Source organism: Macadamia integrifolia, unplaced genomic scaffold (genome assembly GCF_013358625.1).
Source record: "Macadamia integrifolia cultivar HAES 741 unplaced genomic scaffold, SCU_Mint_v3 scaffold_187A, whole genome shotgun sequence".
NCBI lineage: Eukaryota > Viridiplantae > Streptophyta > Magnoliopsida > Proteales > Proteaceae > Macadamia > Macadamia integrifolia.
Window position 1 is genome coordinate 5,917 of NW_024870634.1, and position 19,430 is coordinate 25,346.

Below are 19,430 nucleotides of genomic sequence, written 5' to 3' on the forward strand. Positions count from 1 at the left end.
TGCCTTACTTCCAATGGACCGCACCAGCGCCTTAAAAACTATGGTGATGGCAGACTTTAGCAGAGTCACCAACCCTATCAAACGTTCGGGCAACACTATCCGAGATCTCTTTGGTCATTTCCTTACGCATCAGACGTTGGTCTATTTCAAGTCGCAAGGAGAATATCAACCGTGTCACAACACTAGAGTTCCCCACCTCCCATTTTGGATAAGTTGGATCACTGGGAAGGTTTTTTAATCTCTAATTGATATATCCTATTTTCCCTCTACTTCTCGTGGACAATCTCACAGAATGTGCCAGTCCAGATAGTTTGTATTGTCCAACTTGACAATTGAAATTTGAGCGTCAAAGCTCTCTAGAGTAAACATGCTGGAAATTTATTTGCTCAAACCTCCACTAGAGGACTCTGTTGGTCCACTGATCTCAGACTACTCACAAGGCACAAATGGAAGTTGGTTGGATACCGAAATCAAATTGGAAGTGCACAATCATCCCATACACTCCTCAGGTACCAAAACACTGATTTCAGTTACTCCACTGATTTCGGTTACTCAAAAACATCCCAGATATGGAGAAAGTACAACCAAGCGTGCATCTCAAGTTAACAGCTACTGCTGAAATACGTTATTGACTTTTACTAATATGGTTTCATCAAATAAAGACCAAATATGAACTAAGAAAAGAGGGCTTACGACAGATGATAAGTTTTTCTTGGGAAACTGGGCATAACCCCTATGCAATTCTGAGTTGTGGACAGCGGCTGCAACTCCTTTCAAACAAAAACTCATATATTATTGAGAGGATCCCTGGGCAATCCCAGCTGACTGTTCTCCTTGCTAAAAAAATAGGGGTGGGGGGTGGGGAGAAGAAAACACCTTCTTCCTTGACACAAGTGGTACTCTGGTTTTCTGGACAGATTACCTTCGATATTGGTCTATTCCATAGTATCAATCCCTTACTTCATTCATAGTTGGTTGGACATTTCTTACAAGTTCTAGAACCTGCCTTGCTCAGTTCTAGCATTTGCAGAGAGAGAAGAGAAGAACTGAATCTAGTTTGACTCTCAAAACTTCCCTTGCTTCGATACCAAGATAACAATTGTATACTAAATCTGTTGGGGAAGGACCAGAACCGGTAAGATGGAGTACCACTTCCAGTTGGAGGAGGAAGAAGATTTGGGGGAAAGACTGTTGGTTAGCAACCCAGACAATGTCACTATTAATATACATGATTAGAAAATTACAAGTATGCCCTTTACAATGCTAGATATTAGTAAAGACAAACACATAAAGTTCCATGTATACCGTTACATCCTTCCTCAGTACTATTCTAGCAATATAATGCACCTGCATAGAGGTGTGATGCATACTTTGAAACTGTGGGGACATCTTCTAGGTTGCCTTTATGTTATAGTCCATGTATCACTTTCGTTCCTTGCCTTCTTCTTTTCAGTGCCTTTTCTCTTTCACCTTCTTTTCCTTGCCATTACCAATTTATCAGTGATGATTGATGCCAATATTGAGAAAAGCTGAGTGGGAAGTTACCATTGTTCCTTTTACGCATTGTAGTTATTTTTTAACCTAAAATGGCTACTGTATCTGTATGTGCATACCCAGTAGCTCTTTTTTTTTTTCCATCTTTTAATTATCTTAAAGTTTCCGTAGTCACTCCCAGTTGTGCATGGTTGTGCATGGTTGTGCAGGTTATGTACAAAACATTGAATCCTCAATGGAACCAGACCTTAGAGTTCACTGATGATGGTAGCCCATTAGTGCTGCATGTGAAAGATCACAATGCCTTACTACCGACATCAAGTATAGGCGATTGTATCGTAGAATACAAGGGATTGCTTCCAAATGAGACAGCTGACAAGTGGATACCTCTCCAAGGGGTGAAGAGGGGGGAGATCCATATCCAAATAACAAGAAAGGTGCCAGAACTACAGAAGAAATCCAGTTTGGATTCCAATAGTTCAGTTTTAAGCAAAGCAAATCAAATTTCTGTGCAGGTAACTTATATCACATATTTGGAACTTGCTTGCATCTGTTATTTTTAACTGCATTATGATGTGATGGTTCATGACTGCCAACTATTTCTAGTTGTTCATTATGGACTTGTAAAACAAATTTGGATAGGTCTTACATTTATAAGGTACAGTTTTGTAATATGACGAATTGTAGAAAAAAGAAATGTACAGCAGAACCATAATTATGGCATAAAGAGATGAGTCAATCAATGATCCTACGGTTTCCCATTTAAATTTATCTGTTCCAAATGGTACAATCCTTTGATAGTGAATCTTATTTGGAACACAGAATGGTGAATGACTCCCAACCCCCTCTCCTGAAGAAGTAGAGACAAAAACTAAAAAAGGGACAGTTTCCTGTCTGGGAGCAGCCCGTGCCCACAGACAGGGTGCAAACATGACCACTGTGCTCCTGTGTCTAGGCGCAGGGGTTGCTCCAGAAAAGAAAACACTTAAATAGAATAAAGGGTCTGTAACATGGATGTTTATTGTGATGAAATTTCAGGGGAATATTGATCTTTGGTGTAGGAAATGTTCTAGATCAGGCTGATATATATATTTTTTTTATACCATTTTCCTACATGTGTTTGAAGCTTTCAGTGTCACCATTTGAATACCATAATTTTTATTATTAAGTATGACTATCAATTGTCAGTTTAAGTGCACCCTGAAGTATTTTTGTCACGGGTATGATGGCCTGTCTGAATGAGCTGTAGAGCTTGCTACTTCACCTAATTTGTCTTTCTTTTATGACAATATGGTTGAACAGATGAGCCCCATTAGTTGGGATAAGGCTAAGCTTTGTTGTTGTTGTTGTTGTTGTTGTTGTTGAACAGATGAGACAAATATTAACCAAGTTTCAAATCCAACTCAAGGATGGGGATCTTGAAGGCTTGTCACTGATTTTGAATGACATAGAAAGTTTAGAAGATGCCCAGGAGGATTACATGTTACAACTCGAGACTGAGAAGTTACTAATGCTGGAGAAGATAAACATGCTTGGTGAGGAGATCAAAACTTCTCCTTCCCATAGTAGGAAATATGTTAATTGAGTGTTTGCTTGGTATGGAATATTTAATAGCTATTTGTATCCTATGATGTAGATTTGATAACGGATAGCATGATTGGCCATGATAGGCATTGGAATATATGCCGTAATTTTATGTTGGAGGAAGAGCTGGTGTTAGAATTTAGGAGAGAGAGAATTACACTAGTTTATACTTTTTATGCCCAGAATAATCAACCATATGGTATTTGGATCTTGAACATTAATGGAAGAGAGAGAGAGAGAGAGTTGCCTCCTTGAGATATCTTAGATGCAGTACCTTCTAGTTGCTCGACGTTTTCCTAAGCTTCACTGCAAAGATGTAGATGGAACACCAACTCACCAAAAGAAAAGCATACTCTTGAAACTAAATAGCAAACAATGGGTGAGAGAGAGAGAGAGAGAGAGAAAACCAATGTAGGGGATTTTCCATCACTATGGAGAGGAGAGTGAGGAGGTTCGCCAACTCAAATAAACCGTTAGGCTGGCCTCCTCTCCCCTCTGTTTATAGTCTAGTTTCAGTTGCTAGGAGAGTAGCAGGAAAAGCTAGGATAGTTAAAGTTGTCGTCTCTAATCAAGAACGATGCAACTGATTTCATATTTTCTTAGTTTTTCGGTTTGTTCCTTATCAGTAATATATATATATATATATATATTAATATTAATTGCAAACGTCACTTGCAAGGGCACAAAGGGAAGGTTGCTCCAGTGTGATTTTATGTTCTAATTAGTAATTCATTTTGGCGATATAATGGCATAAATAAAATATTTATAAATTTTATCTTGTACAATCTCTAATTTGAAACCTTATGTCTTATACCATCTTAGTTTTTTTTTTAAATATGAACCGTACTTCTGAAGCCTAACACAGTTAGCTTAATTTGAAAAATACCCTTTTTACATAACAGGTCAAAAGGGAAAAGGTAACGCGTAGTGGTGGGTGGTGTTGTTGGGGAGGGAAACTGGATTTGAGTTAGGGGTGGAGTTGTTGCTGCTGTCGACAGAGGCAATAATTCTAGGGTGTTGGAAAGCCAAGGGAGAACGGTCCATGTCTACATTGGCCAAGGGGTTGGGGGCTCTTCGAGAGAATCTTTGACAATCGTTTGTTTGGAGATCCAATTCAGACTCGGTTCTCTTCCTTACTGTCCTTGGGTTGGGCAGTCGTCGGCGGTGGTTGTCGCAGTTGTTGGGGATGGGGTGGGAAACTCAAAGTCACATTTCGAAGTATTGTTGATTTACTAGCGTTGCAGGGATTACAGAGCTGTAAATTTAAGGAGAATGATTGAGATTGTGGTTGAAATTGAGATTAAACTCAGCTCTAGCACAAGATCATGAACTACCTAAGTTTCTTAATCTTAAACTCAGCTCTAGCACCTCACCATCTCTCTGACTATATATAAATTGGTTTCTGTCATCATGAAGCATCAAGTTTCTCTGTTCTTAGTCACAACTGCAGATAAATATTCCCAAAATGGTTAGCAGGTCAAAAAAATAATTAGCGGCTCAGCAAGCACCTCGGGCTTTGTTCTATTGTAGTAATTAGTTGTTTCTCATTGTAGAAGAAGGGTTGCGGAGTAATATCAGTGAGTCTCTATTTTCTTCACCCTTTCTTGGCTGGTAATAACGGTGCTAGATCAAACACCAAGAAATACGAAAATAAATAGATAAAAGATCCGCACGACACAGAGATTTAACGAGGTTCACACACCAGTGTGATGTATTACGTCATTGGACGAAGAAGAAGATGTTTCACTATGCAGAAGATAAATTACACCTAAGCAGTGGCAACAAAACTCGCTTTGAAACCCTAGCTCGATAACCCCCTCAAAATACAATGACTTTTTCAACAAGATAACAATACATTGTTTACTCCAAGTTGCGGGTCAACCCATCGGGTCACGATCGATCCAGTCGAACCATAAGCACCCCCATAAGAGATTAGTGCTGAGCTCATATCGGCCCAACCCCTCTGCTTCCATCACAAATCTCATAAAACTTCCCATTTGGATCGCCACCAAAATATGTCGAAGCGGGTTAATCTTCAAAACATGTCAAGAATTCAAAACAAACTTAATAAACGGTGATGCTTCCCCATTTTTTCCTCTGCAGTCCCCACTCTCCGCTCTCTTCTCTCCTCTCTTGAAACCTAGAAGCAGATAAATAAATAAAGTTGTTGGGTTTAGAGTATATATGAAGAAAGAAGCAAAGGAGAAGGCAGAGGCATTTTGGAAACTCCAGGGGAGGGGGCATAATTCCTTCAAATCCTTGGATTCATGTGTAACTTTGGCAAACTATAGGGGTGGTTTTTTTTTTGTTTTTTGTTTTTTTGTTTTTTGTTTTTTTTTTTTGAGGAATGACCTATTTATAGAAAATCGAATGCAGTGACAATATGGTCATTGGCTAAAAAGGAGGGCAGCACCACAAATACTAGGCATACATATTAGCCCCCTATACGGAGGGCATGCCAAGACTCGAACCCACAATTAGTCGACTTGAACAATGATGGGTTGAAGGCATTTTCACCACTAGGCTACCAATCCCATTGATTCTATTATGAAGATAGTCAAAACTACACTCGAAGCGTGAGAAACCATAAAATAGCAATTCACATAAAATAATGGGCAAACGGTATCGTCTTCACATCAAAGACTATATTTGGGCTTAAGAAATTGAAATGAAACTATCTTAGAAGTTTTGAAAAGATTATGCCACCTTATTCACTTTAGATGGAAAAATAATCATTTTCTACTATACGATCTTTGGAAGCAGTGTCAGACTCAATTCTTTTTTTTTTTTTTTTTTACTAACGATGGGTATCCAAGCCTTCGGCCTGATTAGTCCCATGGGCCCATACTAGCCCCAAAACCGCGTGGATCGGGTCATATTAGGGTTGAATGAGAACCATTCAACTTTCACTGAAAGTAGTGAAGAACACTAAACACCCCCGTGTGAGTGGTCCAAGATGTGCCTAGTGGGAGTCAAACTTAGGACGTCCGAGTTTACGACTCGTACTAAGTACGTTGCTCACCAACTACGCTACCCCCTTGGGTTATGTCGGACTCAATTCATCATCGACATGAGGATCCTAATGTCTACATTTTTTTTGGAGAGAGAGAGAGAGAGTACTGAAACTTAAATAGGTAAACGAAACTTATCTACTCATAGGAGTGGTTATCTCACCTTATTGTCCAATATATTGCTTTCCTCAGTCTCAATCAAACTCACTGACAGTTCTCTCTATAGTTTTAGGTTTGGAGGAAATTTCACTCCCCTCCCCTCGTTGTTTCGTTTATTATACTCCCATCTTCTATGAAGTTTAAAATTACAATCGTATCCCTCTGATGTTGTAGATTCCATCAATCGTACCCTGACCGTGGGTGGCTCACTGTTAAGTTATGACGCATGATGTACAATTGCAATTTAAACCCCAAAATACGCCTAATCTAATGGAGATTACATCATTGCCCTCACCCATTAGCTGCATCTTAGCCATGTCTACCGGCATCATCTGATTTGTCAACCCTATTGTCAATTTTGGCATCTTCGGCTCTTCACCCATGGAATTCGTCATCTTCGGCTCTTGTTGTTGTTGTTGTTGTTGCTGCTACTACTGCCGATGATGATGATGCAACCGAAACGACAATATATCGTTGAAATTATATCCTAGAAACGATGGATTTGAAGCCGACATCAAGCTCATAAAACTCCCTGCCTCCAAAAAATTCCACCGTCCGCTGCCTACTCGAGGTTATCCAGCATCAACAGCAGCTTGAAATTGGAGTTCAGGATAGGGTTGTGAGGTACAAATAGACTCGAATTAGGAAGATTGACTAAACCTGTCGTTACTAATGTTGTTGCTGCTATAGCATAGCTCGATGTTGAAGGCACAAAAGCTGCTTCGTTCATCGTAGTTATAAGACTCGAGCTCTCGCTACTCGAATGTGATGTTGTTGATTTCCTCTCCTTGTGAGTTTCTGTGTTGGATTTGGACTTCGACCGCTTGATTTTTCGATAGCCACCGCTGATGGGAACATTGCGAAGAACACCCCCTTTAGACCAGTATTTCCAACAACGCTTCCAAAAATGATGAGGTTGTGAAAGGTTATAGTTGTCGCAGTGACGGAACTTGGTGTTGAGCTAGTCATAGTGTGGACATTTCAAGGCTTTGTTCGGATGTGGACACATTCTCCAATCTCCGATGAAGATCCAACCTCCTCCTCCTCCTCCTCCTCCTCCTCCTCCTCCATCCCCTTATTTACACAAAGGGGATGGGGGTAAAAATGACATTTAATAGGTAATCTAACAGTGTTAACGCTACAAGACACGGTTATAATTTGAAACTTCACAGGGGATGTGAGTGTAATAAATGAAACAGCCAGGGGATGGGAGTGCAATTTTCTCTTAGGTTTATATGGGGTAATCTCAGGCTACAACATGAATGGGTTGTTGCACCCACTTCCTATAAAACCAATGGCATTATATATAGGGAATTTCTTAAAGGGGTGTCAAACTTTTTGCCCTTTTGGTATTATACATTTTTTTTTCTAATGAGAACAATAGTTCATTTTACATATGTACTTGTATGAAATGACAAATTTGAGTTTTGATGATGACATATTGATATGTCACTATTATTATTACTGTTATTTTTTAATAAAAAATAAAAAATCATCAAAAGATATATATATATATATATATATATATAAAATCATCAAAAGATATATATATATATATATATTTTTTTTTTGGCAAAGATAAAAGGAGATAACTTAGTAGATTTTTGGATGATAGATTTTTTGCCCATAGCAAGTTAAGCAATACGTTTAAACAAAAGTATTAGATTGTTGGATTGCCTGAGCCAAAAAAGGATTTATAAACGTTAAAAAAAAAAAAAAAAAAGGAATAGTGCTCCAATGCCACGAGCTAGTGCTATTGTTCAAAGAAGGTTATACAAATCATTAGAATCACTCTAGATTTCTTTTAAGTTCCACCTGTTGTCCTTCAATACACTTTCCTATCATCATATAATTTGCATAAAGTGAGACAATTTTTCCTTTTAAAATAACACCACTTGCCCATCCTGATTAAGAACAATGTTATTAACACCTGTACAAGTTAAGATTAGAAAGTTCAAATTGGGGGATCAGGTAGGGGAGGTATAGCTTTGTGTCCATGATGGTGTCTCTGATGATATGATCCTGTTGCCAAGAGAATGGGTGAAGGGATGGTATTCAATTATTCACATTACTCATAATAATACGAGGGTTGGGTTTTACTTGCGAATACGTGACCTGATTCCTATGATACCAAATGAAGCAGAAATAAATTATAAAAACACTAAAAAAATGTCTTTATCATGTGGAGGGATGAATTTAGACGTTTCAACTTATTTTTGAAAACCTTTTATAGTGGTATCTTTTAAACTTTTTGGATATAAGACAATAGGCAATTAAGAAAATGTTTCAGATTCTTAATACACTTATAGAGGTCATGCAGATAAAAAAGAACTTGTGCCCTATCAAATGGGATAGTGAAATGACCACTCCTCCCCTTGGATGCCAGTGCTTGTGTTCCCATTGGCCCTTACTGGCGCAAGAGTAATGCAGTAAAGACGTTCATCCTATATTTCTCCATGTATTTAGGTGTGACACACAAGAATACGACAGGTACCAGACCCATCTGAAAGATTACTGAGTTAGTTGATAACCTCTAGCCTCCTTAACATGACATAACGCGTTTTAAAACTCTGAGACCAATGGATCAAAGATGACAATATTATGCCAAGATTAATAAGATCGGGATGTTACATTAGGTGCACACAACACTGTAGGCTTCCTCAAAAGTGTCTTGCAAGGGATGTGGTATGCAATGAAAAATATCAAATGAAATTATGAATATCAAGGATACGAGGAAGTTGAACTGTGGCTGGATTCCCTACCAAAAAAGAAAAACGAACTGTTGTTGGATTCTATTGTTATCGTGACGGGTAGGACTGACACTAGTAAGATTCAAGTTAGTAAAGGCAGGCTAATCGGGTTCGGGTTAAGGTATCAGAATCCATGTACTTTTCCCGCTAAAGAAATATCCTTCGGACCCTTATCTTCTTCGGTTCTTCCTTCTTTACTGTACTCTTCACCACTGTGTGAATTGAGAAAACTCCACTACAGCCATGAGAGGGAGGGGAGGAGGGGGAAACATTAGATAACGAGGTTTCAATTCTTCACTTATGTAGGAAACAGTTACAATGGCTTTCTCAACGGCTAAATTATCTGAACTTCCATTCTACAGTTCAGTTCAATTAGGCTCTCACTCTTCTCTCAAGCTATTGTTTTCTTCTCCAAAGCCCTTATTTAGACCCTTTTCCTCCTCATATGTTTCTTCCTCTTCTTCTCTACGTACTTCTGAACGGAGGGGCCACTCTGACGATGGGAGAAACCCTAAGAACAGAAGGTACCCATGGAACGACGAAACCCGTCGAAGAAACACGACCATTTCTCGGAAACCTAGGGATCCTTCATCTCCCTGGCTCAAAAAATGGCCCTCTACAGGCTCTACGGTTGAAGCAGAACCCAAAAACGACGGCGAAAGGAGAATTGCTACTTCTGAGAAGCGGCCTCAAGAAGGGGGAGATGGGGCGGAGAATCAGTATTTTGATGGAGACCGTGGGAGAAATGCAATTGCGAGGATCGTTCATCGGTTGCGGAATTTAGGATTGGGGTCTGATGATGATGATGACTTGGAGGATTTTGTCGAGGGAGATGATGCGGTGATGCTAACTGGGGACGAGAAATTGGGTGACTTGTTGAAGCGTACTTGGAGTCGGCCCGATTCGGTGGTTTCTGATGATAAGAATAATGAAGGAATGGTTTTGCCATGGGAGAGGGATGATGAAGAGAGTGGGGATGAAGAGGAGATGGGTTTGAAGAAAAAAAGAAAAGTGAAGGCTCCGACGTTGGCAGAGTTGACCATTGAGGACGCAGAGCTGAGAAGGTTGAGAACGCTTGGAATGACTCTTAGGGAAAGGATTAATATACCGAAAGCAGGTGTTACTCAGGCCATTCTTGAAAAGATTCATGAGAAATGGGGGAAGTCCGAGCTGGTGAGGCTCAAGTTCCATGAGACGCTTGCTCATGATATGAAGACTGCACATGAACTTGTCGAGGTTTGTGAACTCTCTGACTGCCCATGTGAGCATCAAATGATATCAATTTGCAGTTAATGTAGAATTTTCTCTTTTATACTAGTGTATTATTAGCATTGTCATTCTAGCTTTGGGGAGTACTATTCATTATTTCTGGGTATGGGGGAAGCTTGGCAACATCACCGTGATGCTACCACCTACCCTTAAATTACAATGAGAGATCTGAGAGGAAAATAAAGTGTGCCTTGACCATACAGTGGATCGGGTTCTGTTTGGACTATATTTTACATTTCATTGTTAATTGTTATATCGTGATAAATGACGTCTGTTTTGATAAAAAATAATGAATTAGGATTAAAACATTGTTCAAACATAAATGAAGTATTGGCTGTCAGTATGCTGCTAGTGGTTCTCCTTCTATTTTATGGCATTACACATTAACATCATGCCATATTACCGTGAGTTATGACATAATCTTACAGAGTCTGTTGCCAAGACTATATTTGGAATTGTGTCCTGGGAGATTTAGGAAAAAGGAAAGAAAAACAAGGGGGGAGGGATTACTAAAAGGAAGTGAAGGGCAAAGAACTAGAAGGAGTCTCAAGGAAGAGTTTATTTCATCTTATGGTGTCTTTGAACACATCCAACAATGATCTTTATGAGAGAGTTGAAAATATGATGGTAGTCCAACAGAAGTGAAATCTTGCTGATTTTCAGCTATTTTTAGGAGTTTCTGTTTGTGGGGGTCATAGGTTGGGTTATTGTTTAGGATCGAATGTTTGATAAGTAGTGGATGGCAATTTGAGTAGACTGGTCGTTAGTTTTTTTTTTTTTTTTTGGTGTAATTATGAATTTTATATTTTATTTCTCTTTACTGCTGTATTTTCAGGGGCATTTTTGCAATTAAATAGGAAGGGATTACCTTGGGATTATTTTCAGCTTTGGGGTGTTAATTAGGATTTTTTTTTTAGCCCTTGTAGCTTGATGAGCAGAGTGGTTTACTTTGGTAATTCAATTTATTAGTTTGTCATACGATGAGTGTTATTGAGTCTAGGTCTGTTCACGAAGGCTAGAGAATTTGGTAATGGTTGCAACCTGCCTCGTGTCAAACATGGTAGTGCCATGTGATAGAACCTGCACCCATCTAAGTCGTCAATTTGAGCCCCATCTATATCTGCCAAGTGGTAGGTCATGAACATCACAAAATCACTAGCTTTATGAACTTAGAGTTGACAAGAAATATTGATTTCATCTAAATTTCTCTCCGCAGCATGGATTCATAATTGAGGTGGATTCCTAGTTTCTGTTTATTTATATTTCAATGGCATACTACTAGCATCATTACCATCTTATTCAGACTTCCAAATCACAGTCTGTTGCTTCATATCCTTGAATTATGTCAAGTATCACCAAACCCAACTGCAGGTTTCTCTAGTCATCCCTACGATGCAGATAAATCATGTAAATGAACTTACTTTATTAGAAATAAGCTTTGGGTTGCGTATGTATGTATGTATTGTGCCTTTGTTCCAATGGGTTTTCATTGTAATATGCCACTTTAATGGGCCTAAATTATGGTTAGGAGGTAGGATTATGAGATTTATTTTATTAGTATATTTTGAGTGTTTTGTATCGTTTAGTAATTATTATTTGCTTGATTGTTAAAAAATGGACAGGTTCTTGTGTGAATAGAATTCCTATTCCTACATTAGATAGAGTTGTAATCATGGGGACGTCTATTTTAAGTAATTAAGATAGAGTTTTAGTTATAAGGGACATCTATTCCTATATAGAGTTTCCTATTTCTTTCTTTCCTATTTCAATTACACTTTCCTTTCTTATTTAGTACACTTTTAGTTTCTATATATTGATGTAAAATCCATAGAGCTCCATATGATTTTGATGAATAAAGAGATGGCTTTTTTTTTGTTCATGGTTTGTGTGATTCAGAGTGCTTTGTTGTGGGATGTAACAACCCTTGGTGAGATGCTAAGGTTGGCTGATGGGATGTTAGCCTAGTTCCAGGTGGGATGCTTAGTTATTAAGGCGTTGGTAAGGCATTAATGCGCTCGAGAGAGGTTAAGGCAGTAAGCCGCTTTATGTTGGGTATGAAAGGCGACCGCCTTATGCTGTAAGGCGCTATCAGACGCCTAAGGCGACCGCCTTATGGGATTTTTAAAAAAAGATTTGTTTTTACAGGTGATTTATGAATATTCCAAAATAGACTTCATGATTGGTTGGTGCATAAATTTTGATGCACATGAGATACACTGGATCAAAAGCTAATGACTTAAAACTCTACCAAAAAAACATGATATTCTCTCAAAACCCCAAATCGCTCCACAACCAACGGTGAAGCACTCTAGCGGTCCCTCCTCCTTCGATTCTTCTCTGGCGGCCTCCGGCGAAGGTTCCTTCCCCTCTCTCTAGGTATGTTTATTTTTTTATTTTTCTGATTTTTCTCATCTTCTTTGTGAGAATTTTTTTTCCCTCTTCTACCTTATTTCTTCTTCTTTCATCTTCATCTGTTCATCAGTCTTACGACTCTCAAGTCTTAATATTTTTTTATTTTTTTAACCTATGGTGTGACCGTGAGAGTCGTAAGACTCTTGCTGACGCAATACAATCATTCCGCACCCTTACCTTTATTCCCCTTCTTTCTTCTTGCCCCATAATTCTTTTCTTCTGTTTATTCGATTTCTCCTTCCTATACTTCCTCAGTCGTTTGGAATTTTATGTATTTACTGGTTATACTCTGTTTTGAGTGGTCGACTGGACAGAGGGAGAGGAGTTTAATCTCCCTCATTCCTGAACCTTTGGTCCTAAAGTGGGTGGTGTGTTCAAACAAAGGGGCAATTCTGGTAGTGTATTTTGGGGCCAAAACACAGTTACTGTGAGAAGAACCAACTTCTTCAAACACAGCTAATTCCTGTTCTTCCACCAGGTCTGCTTTCCAGAACTTTATTCTGTAGATAGTGTCTTCTCTTTTGACTTATCATGATAGTCACGTTGTGTGTTTCTCTTTCCTCTTGCGTCAGCTATGTGTTTCTCGAGCAGTTGAACATTATTGGGATTGATCAAAGTAGGACCCTTACATATTAGTAATGAATTCTTGTATATTTAAAGTCTTATTTCCTTTATATTTATAATTTTGTTTCATAATTATGTATTTATATTATATGTTAATATGTTATGATCATCATGATGATGATTGATGAATGGTGATTGATGATTGATGATTGATGATTGATGATTGATGAAGATGAAATCTTGCATTGGTATGAAGTATGAACCTTTAATTTTTATTTAGCATATGAGTAGTAGGATTCAACTAGGATTTGAGTAAAATAGAATGGTTTTATAAAAAAATTACACAGGAACGTTTTAGTTAATAAGGTGACGCCTTTTACCCGCCTTATCCCTAAGGCGTTCTAAAAGACCCTCAAATGCCTCGGTCGCCTCACCTCCTTAATAACTTTAACTCATATATTTCTTCTATTCTATCTATCACTAAATCAGGTTAGTAATTTCTTATTTTCTGTTCAGTTATCCTTCATGTTGATGTTTTTTGGATATGCTCTAGTCAGTGCTTGTTCTTCAACTTGTACTTCATCTCTTCCTAAGTCCTAGGCATTTAAAGCTGAAGAGAACTTGAAGCAGCCATACATAAAGTTCAGTTCATAAGTTGGAGAGTGTTGAGTGTTGATGTCTTATATTTGTGGATTGGGTTGTGGGTTGCCTCCAAAGGGCTGTTAAAAGCCTGTAGTGCTTGAGGCCTAGAGGAAAATTTCTTGGGTTTACATGGGGGTAATCTCAAAATTTGTATCTCTTAGTTTTCCCTTTAAATTGTTAGCTATGAGGGTTTTTAGTTATGGGAAATTCCTTGTAAATTCAGAGAGGCGTGAGAGAGAGATTGTAACCCTTTTCTCTATTGCTAGTGACATTGCTCTCATCTCTTTGTTGATGTAGGCACATTGCCGAACCATATATATATATATATATATATAGACATACATATCATTGCGTTGTGGTTGTGTGATTGTTTCTCTTTCTGTATCATTGTTTTTTTTTTCCTGCATTGCGAATAGGTTTCTGTTTCTACAGGAAGTTTGACTCCAACAATGTTAAGACAAACACTAAACTCTAATTTACATTGCTAAAGGAAATTGAATGAGCAATGGAGAAAAGGAGCTTGATGTTGAAGTAATCATAGTGAACTGTGATGATAAATAAGGGACAGTGCATGAAGCTTGAAGCTTGAAGCTTCAAAGAAGGAAGATCCACATGTAGATTTTTTTACTAAAGTGGTCTACGTTGAAGAAATCAAAGCAAACAAAACTGAACAATGGATGATGAGGTAGTGGTTGAGAACACTCCACAGGAAATCGTTAACATTCATGATGCTGTTCTTGAAGAGGTAGAGTTTGTGTCTCAATTCTTTGATGAGAAGGCTCCCAAGGTTGAACACTCTACAGATATGACATTCACAGTTGATATTGATTCATAGGTTTAGCCGACCCTATTAAGTTGGGATAAGGTTGAGTTTGTTGTATTGATTCATAGGTTTAGCACACAGAGTTTGTCATGCCACCAAAGTTCTTTGAAGAGAAAGCTCCACGCTTCGAAGATTACACTCAAAACATCCATGAGCTACCAGAATACTGCTGTGGGCTGCAGATGGATGTTCATCACACACAATTGTCTCTTTACATTACTCGAGGTTGAGTTTTTTCAATCTAGGGAGAAATATGCAGAAAAGTCATATAATGAGCTTAAGTTATTATTATAAATAAGCTTTGAGTTGGGTTATAAATGTGTTGGGCCTTTGGTCCAATAGGTTTTCATTTTAATAGGCCATTTTAATGTGCCTAAATTATGGGTAGGAGGGAGAAATACGATTTATACCAGTTTAGTTTGAGTGTTTTATTTCATTAAGTTATTGTTATTTACTTAGGGCCCGTTTGATAACTTTTTTGCCGTTTCTGTTTCAAGAAACTGCAGAAACATAAATTTTTCGTTTCTATTTGAATGTGTTTGATAAGTCATGTTTCTGGAAGTCGATAGTAACCAGCGAAAGAATGGCCACGAGTTGTTTCCAGAAACGACAAAACAAGCAGAGCCTGGGTCGTTTCTTGAACCATAAATAGGTAGAAATTTCAATTTCTATTTCTGAAAACAAGTGAAACGAAACAGTTCTATCATACACTTTTTGTTCCGTTTCTTGAAACGTTATCAAACGGGCCCTTAGTTGTTAAAGGGTATGATAGAGTTTTGTATGAATAAAACTCCTATCCCTACATTGAATAGGGTTTTAATCATGTGGGCCACCTATTATTACGAATTAAGATAGAGTTTTAGTTATTAGGGACATCTCTTCTTGTCATGGATAGAGTTTCCTATTTCAAGAACACTTTTGTTTCCTATTGTAAGTGCATTTTTAGTTTTTATATGTTGATGTAAAGCCATTGTGCTCCATATGATTTTGATGAATAAAGAGATGGCTTTTGCTGTGGCACAATGGTCAAGTTGCACTATTGCAACATGTTGGTCACAGGTTCAAAATTTGGAAACAGCTCTCCTGCGAAGCAGGGGTTAAGGCTGCATACACTTGCCCCTCCCAGACCCTGCACTAGTGGTAGCCTTGTGCACTGGTTGCTTTTTTGAATAGATGGCTTTTGCTGTTCATGGTTTGTGTGATTCAGATTCTGGTTGCGTGACTCAACTACCCTATTGATGAGATTCCAGCAAGGGCAGGTGGGAGATCTGGTCATATCTTATCTTTTTACACTGTTTTTCCATTCGTAACTCTGCAACTCAGGTCAGAGTATTTACTTCTCTGTTCTACTGTTTTCCAACATAATTTTCTAAATCTGAAATTGGTATTTTCTGATGTTTTTTTTTCGGACGAATAAATAATTTGTTACCAAGCGAAAGAAAGAAAAAAACTTACTGCCCTTAAAGAGGGGAGGGTAAAAAAAAGCAAAACTAGCTTATAGAGCATTACTACTTCTGATGATGGAGCTCGGAAGCTCCCAGGAATTTACAATATGACAGTTTCTAGGGGAAGAATTACAAGTGGTAGCAAGCGAAGAGACTTTGGTTTTGACATTAAAAGAGGTGGACCTCTAAATCTTATCAAGAGAGTGAGAGTGGAGGGTCCATTTCCTATGGTTCCTTTCCATCCAGATCTGATTCACAGAAGGCAAGTCTTTCCACAAAGTCACAATATAGTCTTTCCCTAAAAAGTCATATCCATCCAAATCCAATCTCGATGGAAGGGGAGAATCCTCTTATTGGCTGGCCAGCATTTGTTGAGGATCCCTTTCCATATGGATGAAGAGATAATGCAAGCGAAGAAGAGGTGCTCTATAGTCTCCGTCTCAGTGCCACATAGGGTACACATTAGATTAGCTGGAATGCCTCTTTGAATGAGGAAATAGTTTGTGGGCAGAGACTTAGTGAATACTCTCTAAGCTGTGAAGCTCTGACGGGGAATGTGATGCGTGAACCATATGAGACGGTGCCATGGAGAGGTCGGGCCATGAGTCCTAACAAACTCCCAAGCTGCCTTAGGGGATGAAGGCTTCCAGAGGATACTGTCCGACCTTAGTTGCTGAGCTATTGGTATGGTAGGCAATGAGTTCCATATATCCGCAAGCTGAATTATAGAATGGGCTGGGGGAGACCAGTTGCCTGAAGAGAGGATATTCGTTACAAGTGCAAACTTGGAGAAGCCAGAGTTATAAATGCTTCTGGCGCTTAAAGTGTGATACAGGGTTCCCCTGGGGTGCTAAGGATCGATCCAGAGGTAGGTGCTGGCCCCATTGCCAATTTGGGAGGAGATAGTAGGAGATATAGATGTCCGAATGGCAATGATTTTACACCAAACCTATAAGGCATCTGCCAGCATTTTTACAGTCCAAAAGGTATCCGATTTGAGGGAATTTTTGAATAAATCCCTTCAACCCAAATACCCTTCTTTTTGGAGATGATCTTCCAAGCCAATTTGATGATACTTGCCATATTGACATCCTTGATCCTTCTCAAACCAAGCCCCCCTTCTGTTTTAGAAAGACAAACAGTAGCCCAACAAATAGGACGAAGAAATCTGGAACACTCCGTACCTTTCTGGAGGAAGGAAGCAAAAATGGATTCCAATTTGGAGGTGATGGCTTCCAGCAAACCATAGATGCGTGACCAATAAATGTAGGAGGCTTGAAGAACTGATCTAATGAGCTCAAGCCGACCCGCAACTGAAAGGATCTTTCCTTTCCAGAGTTGGAGAACAATGATAAGCAATGAGCCGGGTAGGATTAAGAGGGAGCCCAAGATACTTCACAGGAAGATGCCCCTTGATGAAACCAGTTTGCTCCAGGAGGGAGGCTTTGGCAGATTTAGAGACTGCAGCCAAGAAGATGAGAGATTTTGCCGGATTGATGTGGAGCTCCGACATAGCAGCAAATTGAGACAGACATAACATGATGTTCCCAAGAGAAGTAGGATTAACTTTGGAGAAGATCATCAAGTCATCAGTAAAGGCAAGGTGGGTAAGCTTAATGGCTTTACATTTAGGGATGACAGTAATGAGGTTCCTGTCTGTGGCAAGATGCAAGCTTCTTAAAAGAGCTTCCATAGCAACGCAGAAGATGTATGGACAGAGGAGGCATCCTTGCTTGATTCCTACTGAAGAAGGAAAGTAACCAGTCGGACTCCATTTACCAAGACTGAGAATCGAGGGAAAGCAATGCAGTGATAGATCCACTTTGTGAAGACTGGAGGGAATCCCATGTTATTAAAGACCAAAACAATGTAATCCCATCTCAGGGAGTTAAAAGCCTTGTGGATGTTTATCTTCAAAAGCAGCTGAGGAGTGAGATTTTCTGTCAAATCCTCTAACAATTTTATGACAAAGAAGAATGTTGTCCCCAATGCTTGTCCCAGGGATGAAGGCCGATTGGTTGTTGCTAACAAGGGCATCAACTACAAGCTTGATTCTATTAGCAAGGATTTTAGCTATGCACTTATAAAGGAGATTACAAAGAGAAATTGGCCTGAAATCCTTTATCTCATCAACTCCCTCTTTCTTTGGGTTGAGGCAAAGAAATGTGTGATTAATCCCTTTGATTTGACTAGGGTTGAAGAAGAAACTCTTAACAACACTTATCATATCCACTTTGATGAGATCCCAAGAGGATGAAAAGAAGCCCATGCTAAATCCGTCAGGGCCCGGAGCCTTGCTTGCCTTATGAGAGAGGATAACAGAAGTGATCTATTCATCAATGGGAATAGCCATTAAAGGACCAGCTAGGTTGCCAGGGATGAACTTGTTTAAGAGGTCAGCCGGGATGGACAGGGGTGGGGTGGGTTGGATCCATCTTAAATAGATTATTGAAGAAGTCAACTGCAACATCTTTTATCTCATCCACTTTGGGAACCTGAATGCCATCCGAGGAAGTCAACATAATGATAGAGTTGGTATTATTTCTGATTTTCACTGATCTATGGAAGTAAGCAGTGTTCGAATCTCCAAGCTCAAGCCAATTAATCCTGGATTTATGCCTTATGAAGCTCTCTTCTTGAGCAAGTGATGCAGAATTGAGGCTGAACTGGGTTGACCATTCGGGCAATCTCAACCGAGACGATCCAGATATGATTTGATTTTTTGGATCAGAATATTTTAGGAGTTACTTTATTTATAAAATATTGAGTTAGTTAATTTGGGAAGATATACAATCTTTTATTTTGGTTAGATATTAGTCAATTAGAGAGTTACCCATTTAAGTTTTATTTTGTTTCTAATTTCATTAGTTAGAATTTAGGAAGTAATTAGGCAAGTTTTAAATTTAGTTTATTATATAAAGGCATGTAACCCGAGGTATGAAACAGATTTTGAATGATGAATTGATTTAAAGGTTTTAGTGCTGGGTATGGTGCAAGTCGTGTGATCCCTTTTCTCTACGGGCCATCCATCAAGTGGTATCAGAGCCGAAGGATTCATCTCCTTCGTTCTCTTTTCCTTTCCTATCTTCTTCCCCTTCTCAGTTCTGTTTTCTGTCAAAAAAAAAAAAAAAAAAAAAAACTTTGTTCAAACAGAGAATCGAGTCCTTCCCTGACCCTCCTTTGTTTTCTCGCAACTCTCCCCATTCCTTAACCACCTCCACCAACCTCTTTTTTTTTTCTTCCTCCAAAATCTTAGTCAACACACCCTTCTCCTCTG

The 19,430-nt window shown here is 38.9% G+C and overlaps 2 protein-coding genes across 3 annotated transcripts in view; both read left to right on the forward strand.

Annotated features, from left to right (window-relative positions):
- Nucleotides 1–1,703: 1,703 nt before the first annotated feature.
- Nucleotides 1,704–3,335, forward strand: LOC122071083 (synaptotagmin-5-like; the record flags this gene model as incomplete). The annotated part of the gene is given in 2 exon segments (XM_042635355.1): nucleotides 1,704–2,009; nucleotides 2,864–3,335. Coding segments are annotated over 2 exon segments (522 nt in total), but the record flags the coding sequence as incomplete, so codon positions are not given.
- A 5,852-nt stretch (nucleotides 3,336–9,187) lies between these two features.
- The window catches only part of LOC122071076 (CRM-domain containing factor CFM3, chloroplastic/mitochondrial), a 37,238-nt gene continuing 26,995 nt past the window's right edge, over nucleotides 9,188–19,430 (forward strand). Inside the window, exon 1 of one of the 2 annotated variants that reach the window (XM_042635347.1) lies at nucleotides 9,188–10,234. In XM_042635347.1, coding sequence (XP_042491281.1) covers nucleotides 9,317–10,234 — 918 coding nt within the window. In that variant the 5' untranslated portion in view covers nucleotides 9,188–9,316. The remainder of the gene's footprint in view (nucleotides 10,235–19,430) is intronic. The other variant, XM_042635346.1, reaches the window with a different exon arrangement.